This window comes from Halichoerus grypus, chromosome 14 (genome assembly GCF_964656455.1).
Source record: "Halichoerus grypus chromosome 14, mHalGry1.hap1.1, whole genome shotgun sequence".
NCBI lineage: Eukaryota > Metazoa > Chordata > Mammalia > Carnivora > Phocidae > Halichoerus > Halichoerus grypus.
The window spans coordinates 82,058,047-82,075,861 of NC_135725.1; the positions used below are offsets into that span (position 1 = coordinate 82,058,047).

A 17,815-nucleotide genomic window follows, 5' to 3' on the forward strand; every position below is an offset into this window, starting at 1 on the left:
TTAATTTAACCCTGCTGTCATGGGCACTCATTGGGCTATAAACATGTTTCCTTTAAAAGTTGTGACTTGGGGGGCGCCTGGGTGGCTCAGTTGGTTAAGCGACTGCCTTCAGCTCAGGTCATGATCCTGGAGTCCCAGGATCGAGTCCCGCATCGGGCTCCCTGCTCGGCAGCGAGTCTGCTTCTCCCTCTGACCCTCCCCCCTCTCATGCTCTCTCTCTCTCATTCTCTCTCTCAAATAAATAAATAAAATCTTTAAAAAAAAAAAAAAAAAGTTGTGACTTGGGAGGGCAAGAGGATGGGTTAAATGGGTGATGGGTATTAAGGAGTACACGTGTTGTGATGAGCACCAGGTGTTGTGTGTGAGTGATGAATCACTAAATTCTATACCTAAAAATAATATTAGACTGTCTGTTAACTAACCGGAATTTAAATAAAAACTTGGGGGGACTAACATAACATAATAAAATTTAAAAAAAAAGAAATTGTACACTATGCTTAGAGAAAAACTGCCAATTAGCATTTATTACAGTGAACGGATATTACACTAAATTTTTGTTCTACAATTGTAACTAAAGCAAAGATATGAGCGAAATTCTATTCTCTTATTAAATGCCTGTAAGCACACACACACAAAAAAAACTTGGGAAAAAGTTGTGACTTGGACAGCTCTTACTGCTGACACCATTCTTGACGTTGTCTCATTTTACATTTCTTCTCATGTTTTTCTTCACCTGATTGGTTTTTGTCCCTACTTGTTCTCTGAATTCTGTGTATTACTGTTTCTGCAGAGAAATCCCAAGCCCTCCTGTGATGTTCACTGCAAGTCTGAGACTTTTGAGCCCACTTCCCTGAGCTTTAAGAAGTTTTCTTATCTCCATCTTTTTCTTCAATAACTCTCTTTATCTGGTACTGATATCAACACATATTTATATGAATTTTCTTAATACCACCAAATTTTGTTTATTTCATACATGAAGAATTCAGAAGTTACCAAACTGCTTTATGTATTGAATGGTGTCTATCACAGCTGGTATTAATTAACCATTTAACTGCATATTTTATTTAATCCTCAGTACAAGCCTCTTATGAGGATACTAATATTTTCCATATTTAGCAAGCCCAGAGAAATCAAGTAAGTAGCTGCCCTAAGACTTAATCTCAGACATGAGATTTAAAGCCATCTGTTTAACCAGATTACTTTATCACCACTATCCTGGTCTGCAACACCATTGACCACTCTGGACATTTTTGATCCTTATATATAGCATACAATAAATACTCTTTTGTATTCCATTTTTATTCAGTATACTTATGGTTAAATCATTCTCAAGGCTTTATAGTTTTCAAATGTGTCTATACATCTTAATTTATTCATCCATTCTAGTTTTTGTTTTTTTTTTTTTAATTTAGAGACAGAGTATGTGTGAGCGGGGTGGGGCAGAAGGAGAAGGAGAGAATCTTTTTGTTTTGGTGTTTTTTCTTTTAACATATCATGTATTATTTGTTTCAGGGGTACAGGTCTGTGATTCATCAGTCTTATACAATTCACAGTGCTCACCATAGTACATACCCTCCCCAATGTCCATCACCCAGCCACCCCATTCCTCCCACCTCCCTCCACTCCAGCAACCCTCAGTTTGTTTCCTGAGATTAAGAGGCTGTTATGGTTTGTCTCCCCCTCTGGTTTCGTCTTGTTTCATTTTTCCCTCCCTTCGTCTATGATCCTCTGTCTTGTTTCTCAAATTCCTCATATCAGTGAGCTCATATGATACTTGTCTTTCTCTGATTGACTTATTTTGCTTAGCATAATACCCTTTAGTTCTATCCACATCGTTGCAAATGGCAAGATTTCATTTTTGATGGCTGCATAATATTCCTGTGTGTGTGTGTGTGTGTGTGTGTGTGTGTGTGTGTGTGTGTATGACATCTTCTTTATCCATTCATCTGTTGATGGACACATCTAGGCTCTTTCCATAGTTTGGCTATTGTGGACATTGCTGCTATAAACATTGGGGTGCATGTGCCCCTTCGGATCACTACATTTGTATCTTTGGGGTAAATACCCAGTAGTGCAATTGCTGGTCATAGGGTAGCTCTATTTTCGACTTTTTGAGGAACCTTCATACTGTTTTCCAGAGTGGCTGCACCAGCTTGCATTCCCACCAACAGTGTAGGAGGGTTCCCCTTTCTCTGCCCCTCGCCAACATCTGTCCTTTCCTGACTTGTTAATTTTAGCCATTCTGACTGGTGTGAGGTGGTATCTCATCGAGCTTTTGATTTGGATTTCCCTGATGCCAAGTGATGTGGAGCACTTTTTCATGTGTCTGTTGGCCATTTGGATGTCTTCTTTGCAGAAATGTCTGTTCATGTCTTCTGCCCATTTCTTGATTGGATTATTTGTTCTTTGGGTGTTGAGTTTGGTAAGTTCTTTATAGATTTTGGATACTAGCCCTTTATCTGATATGTCATTTGCAAATATCTTCAGAAGAGAGACTCTAAAGGAGGCTCCACGTTCAGTGCAGAGCCCGATGTGGGGCTCAATCCCACAACCCAAGATGATGACCTGATCTGAAATCAAAAGCTGGATGCTTAAGTGACTGAGCCACCCAGGTGACCCTCATTCATTCTAGTTTTGATTGACATTTGGGTTGTTTCCAGTTTGGGACTGTGTATATACTGGAGAATGGGTCATAGTGTATTCATATTTTCAGCATTAATAGATAATATCAGAAAGTTAGATAAAGTGCTTGTACCATTACACTCATCCCTGTAATAAATGAAAAAGTGTGGTCCACTTCCTCAACAACAAATATACTGTCCATCTTCTCCAATGTACACATTCTTATGGGTTTGTAGAAATCATGTGTTGTGGTTTTTATTTGCCTTCTCTGATAACTCATGTAGTTTATCTCTTTTGCCTATGCTTATTGATCATTTAGGTATTTTCTCTTGTAAAGGACCTGCTCCCAATCCTTTACTGCTGTTTTATTGGGTAGTCTGCTTTTTAACATTAATTTGTAAAAATTCTTTATATATTCTAGGTATGAGTCCTTTGTTAAATATATGTATTGAGGACTTTTTCATTATGTGGCTTGCTTTTTCAATATATTAACAGTCTATTTTGAGTTAATTTTGTGTAATTAACACACAACTAAAGGTTCAATTTCATTCTTTTGCATGTAGATATTCAGTGTTCCCAGAGCCATTTATTTAAAAGATATTTCTTTCCCCTACTGATCTGTCTTGGCATCTTATAAAAATTCAGCTGGATATAAATTTGAGGGATTACTTCTGGATTTTCAGCTCTGTTCCATTGGCCTATATCTATCTTCATGCCTATATCATAATATCTTGATTAGTGTAGTTTTGTAGTAAGATTTGAAATCAGGACATATGGATCCTGACACTTTGTTCTATTTCTTTGACATTGTTTTTTTTAGTTGGGATCCCTTGAATTTCCATGCATAGTTTAAAATCAGCTTGTCAATTTCTGCAAAGAAGACAGCTAGGTAATGACAAGCTGATTTTAAACTACATATACTGTATTCTTACAACAAACTACGCTAGAGAGAAGAAAATATTATTAAGAAAATCATAAGGAAGAGAAAATACATTTACATACTGTCCTATATTTATATAAAAAAAAAATCCACATATAAGTGGACCCATGCAGCTCAAAGTTGAGTTGTTCAAGGATCAACTGTATATACAAAATCATCAGAAAATACAGTTTTGCTCCTTCCTTTCCAATCTAGATGCCTTTTATTTTATTTTATTTTTTGCTTGACTGCCCTAGCTAGAACCTCCAGTAAACATTGAATACAAGTGATATTGTTCGTGAACTTAAAAGGGAAGCCTAGATAGAGGTGATGGTTGCACACCACTGTGAATATACTTAATGCTACTGAGTTGTACACATTAAAATGGTTAAAATGGTAAATTTTATGTGTATTTTAGCACAATAAAAAATAATCAAACAATGCAATTTATCCCCTAAGCAAAATAAAAGAAGGACTAATGAAAAAAATTATATGAATCTCAGAAGAACAAAAAATAAAATTGGAGAAGAAATATTTAGAAAAATAATGGAGACAAATTATTCAGAGTTAAATATTAATGACTTCAGAGTTCAAGGGTCTAGAGAGTGATAAAGAGGAAAGAAAATGAAAAGCTCACACATTCATAGGTTTAATAAATTTTAAGAATTTCAAAGTCAAAGAAAAATTCTGAGAGAAAGGGAAGTTTGCCTGCAGGAATCATACTCATATCAGACTTCTTAATAGCTACACTGGATGTAAAAAAGCAATTAAATATTTTTATTTTTTTATTATGTTATGTTAATCACCATACATTACATCATTAGTTTTTGATGTAGTGTTCCATGATTCATTGTTTGTGTATAACACCCAGTGCTCCATGCAATACGTGCCCTCCTTAATACCCATCACCAAGCTACCTATCTCCCACCCTCTTTCCCTCTAAAACCCTCAGTTTGTTTCCCGGAGTCCATAGTCTCTCATGATTATCTCCCCCTCTAATTTCCCCCCTTTCATTTGAAATATTTTTAATGCATAAAAGGAATACAGCTTTAAAATCAATAATTTATATCCAGCAAAGTTGCCATTCAAATGTAGAAACATATTACAAATATTCTTATATATCTAAATAAAGGTAATTTATATATCTATATAAAGCTTCAGAAGGTTTGCCTCACTGAAATTTGTGAAGGAAACACTACATCAAAAACTAATGATGGGAGGGGGGAAAGATGGCGGAGGAGTAGGGGACCCTATTTCAACTGGTCCCCGGAATTGAGCTGGATATCTACCAGACTGCTCTGAGCACCCACGAAACCAGCCTGAGATGTAAGAAGATCTGGACCTCTACAAACAGAATATCGTAGGCGGTTGGTTTTGAGGTAGGAAGCGGAGAGCCGTGATTCCGCGGGCAGATATCGGAGGATAAAGGGCAGCGGGAGGGTGCCTGGCCGTGGGGATCCTACACCGCCGGTGAGTGACAGCCTCGTGTGTTGGGGACAGGCACAGACTCACAGACCGGTAGCGGCGGGAAAGGACTTTAGGGCAGCCCCCGGGGTGGAAAACCAGACCGGTGGGGTCGCGCACACGCGAACTGCAGCCCCCCCAGGACAGAAACCGGAGCAACAGTCGCACGCACGCGAACTGCAGCCTTGGAGACGGAAACCCGGTGTGCTGGGGTCGGGCCGGTGAACTGCAACCCCCGGGGTGGAAACCCCAAGTGCACGCGAACTGGGAGCGGCCGGCGGTTTTAGAAGCACAAAGGGCAGAGACGTGCCCGGACCTGGAGGCAGGACTGGGGGTGCCGTGGAGGGGCGCACAGCCAAGGCCGCTGCAATTTATAGCAGCAGGGACAGAAACAGAGACGGTGTGGCCTGGAGAGCTCACTGAAGAACAGACTGAGGTCTCTCTGTTCTGAGGTAGAGGGTTGGAAACGGTCTCTTCTGCTCTGACTCGCGGAAGAGACGCGGAAAGTCGCCAGGGAAAGCAGCCAGAGAACAAAAGCCCCAAAGACTGATTCCCACTGAGCCCATCCCCCACCACAGGGGCGCAGGGCAACTCCGCCCAAACAGGGCTGCCTGAGTAACAGTGCGGCAGGCCCCTCCCCCAGAAGACAGGCTGGGAAAACAAGAGGCCAGCAACCCTAAGGTCCCAAGAAAACAGGTGCATCTTGCTTGGGTTCTGGTCAATAATTTGGACTCTATACATTCCCTCAAACACCCATCAACAGAATGACTAGGAGGAGGAGCCCCCAAAATAGAAAAGACTCAGAGATTATGACTTATGCTGCAGATTTACAAATGGATGCAGATATAACCAAGATGTCGGAGATGGAATTCAGGCTAGCAATTGGGAAGACAATGGCTACAATGGAGAAATCAATTAATGGCAACATAGAGTCTCTAAGGGCAGAAATAAAAGGTGAATTGGCAGAACTTAAAAATGCTATCAATGAGATCCAATCCAATCTAGATAATCTAACAGCTAGGGTAACTGAGACAGAAGAGAGAATAAGCGATCTGGAAGACAATATAATAGATAAAAAGGGAAAAGAGGAGGCCAGGGAAAAACAACTCAGAATCCATGAAAATAGAATCAGAGAAATAAGTGACACCATGAAGCGTTCCAATGTCAGAATAATTGGAATCCCGGAGGGAGTGGAGAGAGAGAGAGGACTAGAAGATGTATTTGAGCAAATCGTAGCTGAGAACTTCCCTAATCTGGGGAATGAAACAAACATTCGAGTCCTAGAGGCAGAGAGGACCCCTCCTAAGATCAAGGAAAACAGGCCAACACCCCGGCATGTAATAGTAAAACTTGCAAATCTTAGAACCAAGGAAACCATCTTAAGGGCACTTAGGGGGAAGAGATTCCTTACGTACAGAGGGAGGAACATCAGAATAATGTCAGACCTATCCACAGAGACCTGGCAAGCCAGAAAGGCCTGGCAAGACATATTCAGGATACTAAACGAGAAGAACATGCAGCCAAGAATACTTTATCCGGCAAGGCTTTCATTTAGAACGGATGGAGAGATGCAGAGCTTCCACAACCGGCAGAAACTGAAAGAATATGTGACCACTAAGCCAGCCCTGCAAGAAATATTAAGGGGGGTTCTATAAAAGGAGAAAGACCCCAAGAGTGATATACAACAGAAATTTACAGGGACAATCTATAAAAACAACGTCTTCACAGGCAACATGATGACAATTAATTCATATCTTTCAATAATCACTCTCAACATGAATGGCCTAAACGCTCCCATAAAACGGCACAGGATTGCAGATTGGATAAAAAGACAGGACCCATCCATATGCTGTCTGCAAGAGACTCATTTTGAACCTAAAGATACATCCAGACTGAAAGTGAAGGGATGGAGATCCATCTTCCATGCCAGCAGACCTCAAAAGAAAGCTGGGGTAGCAATTCTTATATCAGACAAATTAGATTTTAAACTAAAGTCTGTAATAAGAGACACAGAAGGACACTATATCATTCTTAAAGAGTCTATCCAACAAGAAGATCTAACAATTGTAAATATCTATGCCCCCAACATGGGAGCAGCCATCTACATAAGCCAACTGTTAACCAAAATAAAGAGTCATATTGATAACAATACGTTAATTGTAGGAGACCTCAATACTCCACTCTGAGCAACGGACAGATCATCTAAGCAGAAAATCAACAAGGAAACAAGAGCTTTGAATGATACATTGGACCAGATGGACCTCATAGATATTTACAGAACATTCCACCCTAAAACAATAGAATACTCATTCTTCTCGAGCGCACATGGAACTTTCTCCAGAATAGACCATATACTGGGTCACAAATCAGGTCTCAACTGATACCAAAAGATTGAGATTATTCCCTGCATATTCTCAGACCACGATGCTCTAAAACTGGAACTCAATCACAAGAAAAAATTTGGCAGAAATTCAAACACTTGGAAGCTAAAGACCACTCTGCTCAAGAATGTTTGGGTCAACCAGGAAATCAAAGAAGAACTTAAACAATTCATGGAAATCAATGAGAACGAAGACACATCGGTCCAAAACCTATGGGATACTGCAAAGGCGGTCCTAAGGGGGAAATACATAGCCATCCAAGCCTCACTCAAAAAAATAGAAAAATCCCGAATTCACCAACTAACTCTACACCTTAAAGAACTAGAGAAAAAGCAACAAACGACGCCTAAGCCACGCATTAGAAGAGAAATAATTAAAATAAGAGCAGAAATCAATGAATTAGAAACCAGAAACACAGTAGATCAGATCAATGAAACTAGAAGTTGGTTCTTTGCAAGAATTAATAAGATCGATAAACCACTGGCCAGACTTATCCAAAAGAAAAGAGAAAGGACCCAAATTAATAAAATTATGAATGAAAGGGGAGAGATCACGACTAACACCAAGGAAATAGAAACAATTATTAGAAATTATTATCAACAACTATATGCCAATAAACTGAGCAATCTGGATGAAATGGAGGCCTTCCTGGAAACCTATAAGCTGCCAAGACTGAAACAGGAAGAAATTGGCAACCTGAATAGGCCAATAACCAGTAATGAGATTGAAGCAGTGATCAAAAACCTCCCAAAAAACAAGAGTCCAGGGCCTGATGGATTCCCTGGGGAATTCTACCAAACATTCAAAGAAGAAATAATACTTATTCTACTGAAGCTCTTTCAAAAAATAGAAACAGAAGGAAAACTTCCAAACTCATTCTATGAGGCCAGCATTACCTTAATCCCCAAACCAGGCAAAGACCCCAACAAAAAGGAGAATTTCAGACCGATATCCCTGATGAATATGGATTCCAAAATCCTCAACAAAATCCTAGCTAATAGGATCCAACAATACATTAAAAGGATCATCCAGCACGACCAAGTGGGATTTATCCCCAGGATGCAAGGGTGGTTCAACATTCGCAAATCAATCAATGTGATAGAACACATTAATAAGAGGAGAGAGAAGAACCATATGGTCCTCTCGATGCAGAAAAAGCATTTGACAAAATACAGCATCCTTTCCTGATTAAAACTCTCCAGAGTATAGGGATAGAGGGAACATTCCTCAAGCTCATAAAATCCAGCTATGAAAAACCCACAGCGAATATCATCCTCAATGGGGAAAAGCTGAGAGCCTTTCCCTTAAGATCAGGAACACGTCAAGGGTGCCCACTCTCACCACTGTTGTTCAACATAATACTAGAAGTCCTAGCAACAGCAATCAGACAACAAAAAGAAATAAAAGGTATTCAAATTGGCAAAGAAGAAGTCAAACTCTCTCTTTTCGCAGACGACATGATACTTTATGTGGAAAACCCAAAAGACTCCACCCCCAAATTACTAGAACTCATCCAGCAATTCAGTCATGTGGCAGGATACAAAATCAATGCACAGAAATCAGTTGCTTTCTTATACACTAACAATGCAACTGTAGAAAGAGAAATTAGAGAAACGATTCCATTTACAATAGCACCAAAAACCATAAGATACCTCGGAATAAACCTAACCGAAGAGGTAAAGGGTCTATACTCTAGGAACTACAAAACACTCATGAAAGAAATTGAAGAAGACACAAAAAGATGGAAAAATATTCCATGCTCATGGATCGGAAGACTAAACATTATTAAAATGTCTATGCTACCCAGAGCAATCTATACCTTCAATGCCATCCCGATCAAAACTCCAATGACATTTTTCAAAGTGCTGGAACAAACAATCCTAAAATTTGTATGGAATCAGAAAAGACCCCGAATCGCCAAGGAGATGTTGAAAAAGAAAAACAAAGCTGGGGGCGTCACGTTGCCTGATTTCAAGCTATATTACAAAGCTGTGATCACCAAGACAGCATGGTACTGGCACAAAAACAGACATACAGACCAATGGAACAGAATAGAGAACCCAGATATGGACCCTCAACTCTATGGTCAAATAATCTTTGACAAAGCAGGAAAAAATATGCAATGGAAAAAAGACAGTCTCTTCAATAAATGGTGCTGGGAAAATGGGACAGCCATATGCAGAAGAATGAAACTCGACCATTCTCTAACACCATTCACAAAGATAAATTCAAAGTGGATGAAAGACCTCAATGTGAGGCAGGAATCCATGAAAATCCTAGAGGAGAACATAGGCAGTAACCTCTTTGTCATCGCCCACAGCAACTTCTTTCAAGATAACATCTCCAAAAGCTAGTGAAACAAAAGCAAAAATGAACTTTTGGGACTTCATCAAGATAAAAAGCTTCTGCACAGCAAAGGAAACAGTCAACAAAACAAAGAGGCAACCCACAGAATGGGAGAAGATATTTGCAAATGACACTACAGATAAAGGGCTGGTATCCAAAATCTATAAAGAACTTCTCAAACTCAACACCCAAAAAACAAATAATCAAGTCAAATTTTCTCAGTATGGCAGACAGTGTTGGTGTCTGAGTTCTGGGTGCACACTAAGGAGTCTGGCCCCTGAGCGGGGGGAATTGGAGGGAGAGATGAACCATGAGAGACTATGGACCTGAAAAACAAACAGGGTTTTAGAGGGGAGTGGGGAGGGGGGATTGGTTAGCCCGGTGATGGGTATTAAGGAGGGCACGTACTGCATGGAGCACTGGGTGTTATATGAAAACAATGGATCGTGGATCACTACATCAAAAACTAATGATGTATTGTATGGTAACTAACATAACAATAAAATTTTAAAAAAATAAAAAATAAAATAAAAAAACTAATGATACAGTGGCTAACTGAACATAATAAAAAAAAGAAACACTTAAAAGATAAACATTTTTTAAGGAATTGTTGAACAGTACATCAAAAACTAATGATGGCTAACTGAACATAATAATAAAAAAGAGTAAAATGTTAAAAAAAAGATTTATTTATTTATTTATTTTAGAGAGAGCATGTGTGAGTGTTGGGGAGAGAATCCTCAAGCAGACTCCCTGCTGAGTGGGGAGCCTGATGCAGGGCTGGATCCCAGGACCCTGAGATCATGACCTGAACCGAAATCCAGAGTCAGCCGCTTAACCAACTGAGGCACCTTAAAGGATGAACATTTTTAGGAAATGCTGCAAGATGTATGGAAATTAAGGATGGTTAAACATCTTGATAAAATTTGGGGTTTTTTAAGTCTTAAACTAAAGGAAAAATGAGAAAGCATATCTACTATAAATCAGAATTAAAATTCCTACAAATCATTATCAAAAGACAATTAACCCAAAAAAAATGGGCAGACTCTTCATAAAAAGAAGATACAAGAATGGCCAATAAGCACAAGAAAATATGCTCAGCATCATTAAGGATTGGGGAAATGTGAAATAAAAGCACAATGAGCTACCACTTCATACACTTAGGATGGCAAAAATGGGAACTCTAAGATTTTTTTTCTACACACACACACACACACACACACACACATATATAATTTCACATGATACTAAGATTAGAACTTTCTGTTCCTTTAAAATAGCTAGAAACATAGAGAAGCATTTAATGTTCAGCTAGCCAACTGAGAATTTCCCAGATTGAAACCTCAACACTAAATCACTCCATCTATAACTTTTCTGCTTTCCCTATAAAAATCAAAGCAAAACCACTCAAGTGAGACATTTTAATTTTCAGATATTGGTTGTTCTCCCTATAGAAATTAGCCTGAATGAAATTGACCTTTTTATTTGTTCAGCTCTTATTTTTCTGTTATTATTTAAATTTCAGTTAGTTAGCATACAGTGTGTTAGCATACAGTTAGTTAGCATACAATATAGTGATTCAACACTTTCATACAACACTTGGTGCTTATCACAACAAGTGGACTACTACTTAGTCCCCATCAACTATTTGACCCATCCCCCTAACCACCTTCCCTCTGGAAAAGATCAGTATATTCCCTACAGTTAAGAGTCTGTTACTTCGTTTGCCTCTTTTTTTCCCTTTGCTTGTTTGTTTTGCTTCTTAAATTCCACATATGAGTGAAACACGTGATATTTGTCTTTCTCTGACTGACTTATTTCACTTAGCATACTACTCTCTAGCTTCAACCTTGTTTCTGCAAATGGCAAGATTTCATTCTTGTTTATGGCTGAGTAATATACCACTGTGTGTGTGTGTGTGTGTGTGTGTGTGTGTGGTGTGTGTGTGTGTACAACATCTTCTTTATCCATTCATCAGTGGATAGATACTTGGGCTGCATCCATAATTTGGATTTTGTAGATAATGCTGCTATAAACATTAGGGTGTATGTACCCTTTGGTTTAGTGTTTTTGTACCCTTTGGGTAAATATGTAGTAGTACAATTGCTATGGAGGTTCTCTAAAAAGTTAAAAATAGAACTCTAAGATTTCTATTGTGAGAGAACATTGTTTTCTGACTTACTTACCTGAGAAAATCAAAGTCCAGAGAGGATAAGTGAACTTCCCGAAGTCACAGAGCAGTTCATTTAGAGTTTGAGGACTCGGCAACAGACGAAGGTGTTCCCACAGTGAATACTTCATCTGGGAATACTGGTGTTCCCAGATGTCTCTGCAACTTCCAGCAGGGAGCTCTGGGTATTGCTCCAGAAACTGCAGGTAGATAGCTTCTTTTCTTCTGGGTTTCTAGTCAGTTTGGCTGACTCAGGATCTAGGATGGCCTGCTCTCATTTCTCCATCCTTGGAGTAGATGAGGGTTCCATGTCCCAGGAGTCCCTTATGCTTTAAATATAGAGGAAGATGCTGTCTTTTCATCTGGTCATCAAATATGGTTTCTCCACTCTTGACAAGTGAGAACCCAGAGCAGATGAGTCAAATCTCTACCTTAACGTGAAAAAATGAGGCACTCTTTTGGGCCCAACTCAGGACTGAGCGTAAGTCACTGGCCATGCTTTCCCCCTTCCCTGTCAGTCAAGAGAAGCAGAATGGTCCTTTGGAAATTGCTTCAGGAATCCTGTTTGTGGTATCAGTTGTGGTGCTGAACTTGGACAGATTACAGCAGCTCTTTGAGATTCTGTTTACTCATTCATAAAATTGAGTTGTATAAGATGGCTTAATATCCATTAGTCCTTAAAGGGTGGAGTGGCAGGGTAGCTTTGATCCAGAGGACTATTTCACTGGGTTATGAATTTAACCCTCTAGCACCTGAAACTACATTCCTGAAACCTCTATATATTCCTGAAAGGGACTTGACATGTGGATGGAGCATGTCAGGTCAGACTGACTGTTTTCCAATATGGAAAAGCAAGAGATTTGGGGGAACATTCCTCAACGCTCAGAAGGGGCACCTAAGGAATGGATTCAGACCTATGAGAAGATATGTTCCTATTAAATCTGAATTCCAAGCAACAATTTTCTCTGCATTTTTAAATTAAAACCCAACAATATTTAATTCAAATGTAAAATATAAACCACACATTCAGTGCTTGTGAAGATACGCAACCAATTAGACTTACTAATTCAACATTCACAATACTTTTTAAATTTTTCACAATTTTGAATACCCTCAATGTATTAGAATGCATGCTAAAAAAAAAAAGAATGCATGCTAGGCAACCTAAGATCTTCACACACCTTTTCCATTAACTGTAATTTACTTATAGTGTAAAAGGCAGTACACTGCTGGTAGCTAAATGATAACATCATACAATTTCATCATAGCTTAAGAAGCCATTTTACTGCCCATCCATCCACTATCTTATTCAACAGTACATACGAAGTACATACACAAGAAGAAACAAAATGAAGAAAAATGAGTCCCTGGCACTGAGGGACACACCATCTAATAGGGATGAGCAACTAATTATAAGGCAGTATGTCAAGTGTTCCAGCAAGACCAGAATACAGGGTTGTGGGAGCACAGAGGGTAAAGCAATGAATTCCAAAAGGAGAATGTAAAGTACTGTCCAATGTTGACACCCGAGCTCTTGCCAGGTGGAGAGGAGGAGGAAATATCTAGGAAGATGAAAGGGCTAACTACCAAAGTCACGCAGGCAGGATGTGTGAGCTGACGACCGTGAGCAGTTTCATAGGTGGGGGGGGGGGGGGGGAAGCATGATGGGGAAGTGTCACTGGACAGAAAGATGGAGACAGACTCAAGAAGGGCTAATTATGTCATGATAAGAAAGAGCCTGGACATTTTTCTGATGGTTAGAAGGAGACCCACAACAGCCTATGACATCAGTTACCCTTCTTCACAGAGGGGGAAACTAAAGTTTGAGAGGTTAAATGAATTATTCGAAGCCATATTACAATGTTTGATAGAGAAGGTGAGTCAAAATTTTCTGAGTACAAACTAAATTTTTCCCTTTATGCTATGTAACCTAAATACTCTCCTTGGAGACAAATAAATGAGTCTCATGTAGCGGTTGTAAGTACATAGATACAGTGGGGATTCAATTTTGAGAAGTATAGGAAATGCCCCAGGTGGCTTTGACACCTCCCACAGCTTGGACCACTAACCATAGTGTTAGACCATCTGTCATAATAAAGTGGAGACCAAAGGACCTATCTTTTTCCCAAAAGTCAATTGTTTTAGGTTGTATTAGTTTATTTGCCCAGAATATCAGAAGAATTCTGAGAATATTAATTTGTTTTTGTAAATTTTTCCTTTGGAATCAATGGAACTGTTGATGGGCTGTACGCTTCTAGTAAATAATTCGATTCCTGAAGGTTAATTACCTTTGAGCAAGAAAAGCAAAAAGTGGAATAAATGTTCCTTTATTTCTAATTCTGACTGTAAAGGTGACATGATTAAATGAAAACAATGAATTATATCACTGTACTTCCTGCTATTTGCTAAGCTCCTGAGTCTGGACTTGGTTGCAGTTGGTGGTGAAAGAGATAGAGATACCAGCAAGAAAAGAGTCTGAGCCTCTCAGAATAATAATCATGGTCTGAGGCCATTAGCTTTGCCAAGTATAGAAACTGGATCTTATCCAAGCATTGGGTTAAACTGAAATGGACTGACTCACGTCAATCACACTCACAAGAGACAGATGCATAAGTCAAGAACATCAATATCTTCACTTGCCGGGGCGCCTGGGTGGCTCAGTCGTTAAGCGTCTGCCTTCGGCTCAGGTCGTGATCCCAGGGTCCTGGGATCGAGCCCCGCATCGGGCTCCCTGCTCGGCGGGAAGCTTGCTTCTCCCTCTCCCTCTGCCACTCCCCCTGCTTGTGTTCCCTCTCTCACTGTGTCTCTCTCTGTCAAATAAAATCTTTAAAAAAAAAAAAAAAATCTTCACTTGCCATGAGAACTGTATCTGCCAAATTGGGTATTTACATTCTCTAAGGCAAAAGATGTGTGAATTAATTTGGCTGTGATCATCATTTTACAATGTGTATGCATATTAACACATCACACTGTATACCTTGCATATATAGAGTTTTATCTGTTAATTTTATCTTGATAAAGTTGGAATGAATGAAAAAATGAATTTATTTATTTTTAAAGATTTTTTAAACTTATTCATTTGAGAGAGAGAGAGAGGGAGCATGAGTGGGGTGGAGGAGCAGAGAGAGAGGGAGAGAGAGAATCTTGAGCAGGCTCCACACCCAGCGGGAGCCGGACATGGGGCTGGATCCCATGACCCTGAGATCATGACCTGAGCGGAAGTCGAGTCGGAGGCTTAACTGACTGAGCCACCCAGGTGCCCCAAAGAGCTGGGAACTTTAAAAAAGGGACTGAATGGAGTAATTTAATTTTAACAAAAATGGAATTATAAATACATATGTTGTTCTGAATTTTTACCTTAAAAAATCTTAAATTGATTACATAATTATTTATAATTATTATATATAGTGTTAATTATTTTCATTTCATTTTAATTAATTGTTAAATATAAGTACAACATTATTTACTTAATTATATTATTCTTCAATGAAAAAAACTGACGGGATGTGTGCGATGAGAGCACACTGGTTTTTTCACCAGGTACCGCCATGTGTCATGGGGACAGCTGGAGTAGTTGGAAGGAGCCTTGGAGAGCTGGTCAGGTGCTGACAGCAATCTATAACTTTACAAAGAGTTTGATCCAAATGGTCTTTTTTAACACACACAATTATAAATTTGAGCTTTGCCGAAACAAAATTGTCTAAACCACATGAGGTTTCTAATAGGAATATGATATACACAGCATTATTTTACTTTTTTGCTACTTATAATAAAAATTTGTTTCATACAGAATTCCAGACATGGACAGAAGAAATCAGACCAGCATCTATGAATTTCTTCTCACTGGCTTCTCTGAGCGGCCAGAGAAGCAGCCTCTTCTGTTTGGGCTTTTTCTGGGCATGTACCTGGTCACCATTGTGGGGACCTGCTCATCATCCTGGCCATTGCCTCTGACCCACACCTTCACACCCCCATGTACCTCTTCCTAGCCAACCTGTCCTTTTCTGACATTGGTTTTATCTCCACAATAATTCCCAAGCTGCTAGATAATATTGGCTCAGGAAGTAAATTGATTTCTTATGGTGGGTGTCTGACACAGCTTTATTTCTTTGGCCTATTTGCAGATCTGGACAACTTTCTCCTGGCTGTGATGGCACTTGACCGCTATGTGGCCATCAGCCACCCCCTCCATTATGCCATGACCATGAACTCCCAACGGTGTATCCTGTTGGTGACTGGGTCTTGGGTGGTCACTACCTTCCCTGCCCTAGTGCATACCCTCCTGGTGATGAGGCTTTCTTTCTGTGGCCCCAATATCATCCCCCATTTCTTCTGTGATCTGGTTCCACTCCTGAATCTGGCCTGCTCCAGTACTTATGTCAATGAGCTGGTGCTCATCCTTGTGGCAGGAACATTGCTAATTGGACCCTTCATCTGCATCCTTACATCTTACTTTTATATTGCTTTGGCTATTCTAAGAATCAGTTCCACAAAGGGTAAGCAAAGGGCCTTTTCCAACTGCACCTCCCAGCTCTCTGTGGTCTCTCTGTTTTATAGCACTGCTATCGGGGTCTATTTATGTCCTCCGTCAACCTCCTCAGGTGGAAAAGACAGAGTCTTCTCAGTAATGTACACAGTGGTGACCCCTATGCTGAATCCCTTCATCTACAGCCTAAGAAACAGGGATATGAAGGGGGCTCTGGGAAAACTACTCAGAAGAAAAACACTCTAACATCCTTTCCTAGGACCTTACAGTGCTGACTCCAGGACTCAGAGCTGGGAGTTGAAATTGGACTCCTGAGAGCCTAACCTCTGTAGCTTCCCTGAACTTGAGACTTCTTTTTTCTTAGGTTTATATTTCAAAGTACAGATTGACATCTAAGGACAGGGAGGGACCAGTGATAACAGTAACCTCAGATCATCTCTGTGAAATGCCCACGCTCTGAGTAGTTTACTACCTACTCTCAAAATGGCTCTTGTTTTTACTGGTCTCTAAGCAAAGCCTGTGGGGGGCGGGGGGCTTGTATACAAAGAAAATGAAAATGAAAGTCCAAATTTTTGTTTAGGTCAAGTTATAACTGAACTATGGAAGATGTCCTTGGCCCAAGAATATAGGATTCATTATGTCTGGTAGCAATAAATACAAAAGAAGTAACCTGACACTTTATATTTAAACAGGCAGTGTTCTATTGAAACATCAGAATGAGGCGTTAGTTTAAGCCCTGGGTTCCAGGGTGGACTTTGTCAGAAATGAACTGTGTGACAGTGGATAATCACTTGATTGTCTCTGAGCCTTGGTTTCCTGAAACATTTATAAGATAAAGTGATCGAATTATGTTAGTCTAACACCCTACATGCATATACCCCAGTTCCAATAATATTTAGTGTTATAGTGACAAGAACTAAAGACTTGAAGTCAGAAGTTACAAATCAGGACCAAAAGCCCTCCACTCTCACACTATGTAATTTGGGGAACATTATTCCATTTTGAGGTCTGGTTTCTTTATCTGTAAAACTGGAAAAACAACTACATAATAAAAGTAATGAATAATAAATAATATATAAGCTTACTTGGGTCACAGTTAGTGCTCCACAAATGTTTATGGAATCTAAATCTTCGGTTCTGTTATTTATCTTAATCTTAGGACTTCCCTCTCTCTGTTGGGACAACCCTCAATCACTCCCTCTCTGGAAGCCCTGTTTCCAGTCTTCTTGTCATTTATGAAGGCTCTTCTAGGTGATTGCTCTCTCTGGTAAATATTTTGGAGGTCTCTGAATATGGAGGTAGAAACCATGTTAAGGAGAATTCTTCCAGTGATTATTTAATTCCTCCATATTTGCTCCACGTGGGTCACCAAAGGTTGATTTAATATAGGTGGAAGAGTGTGCTAGTGTTGGGAAGAATATTTCTTC

General features: G+C 39.6%; 1 protein-coding gene across 1 annotated transcript; it reads left to right on the forward strand.

Annotated features, from left to right (window-relative positions):
• Window positions 1–15,702: 15,702 nt before the first annotated feature.
• On the forward strand, window positions 15,703–16,634 carry LOC118545518 (olfactory receptor 1f45-like). Its single transcript, XM_036107848.2, is given in 2 exon segments — window positions 15,703–15,823; window positions 15,826–16,634. Coding segments are annotated over 2 exon segments (930 nt in total).
• The last annotated feature ends 1,181 nt before the right edge of the window (window positions 16,635–17,815 follow it).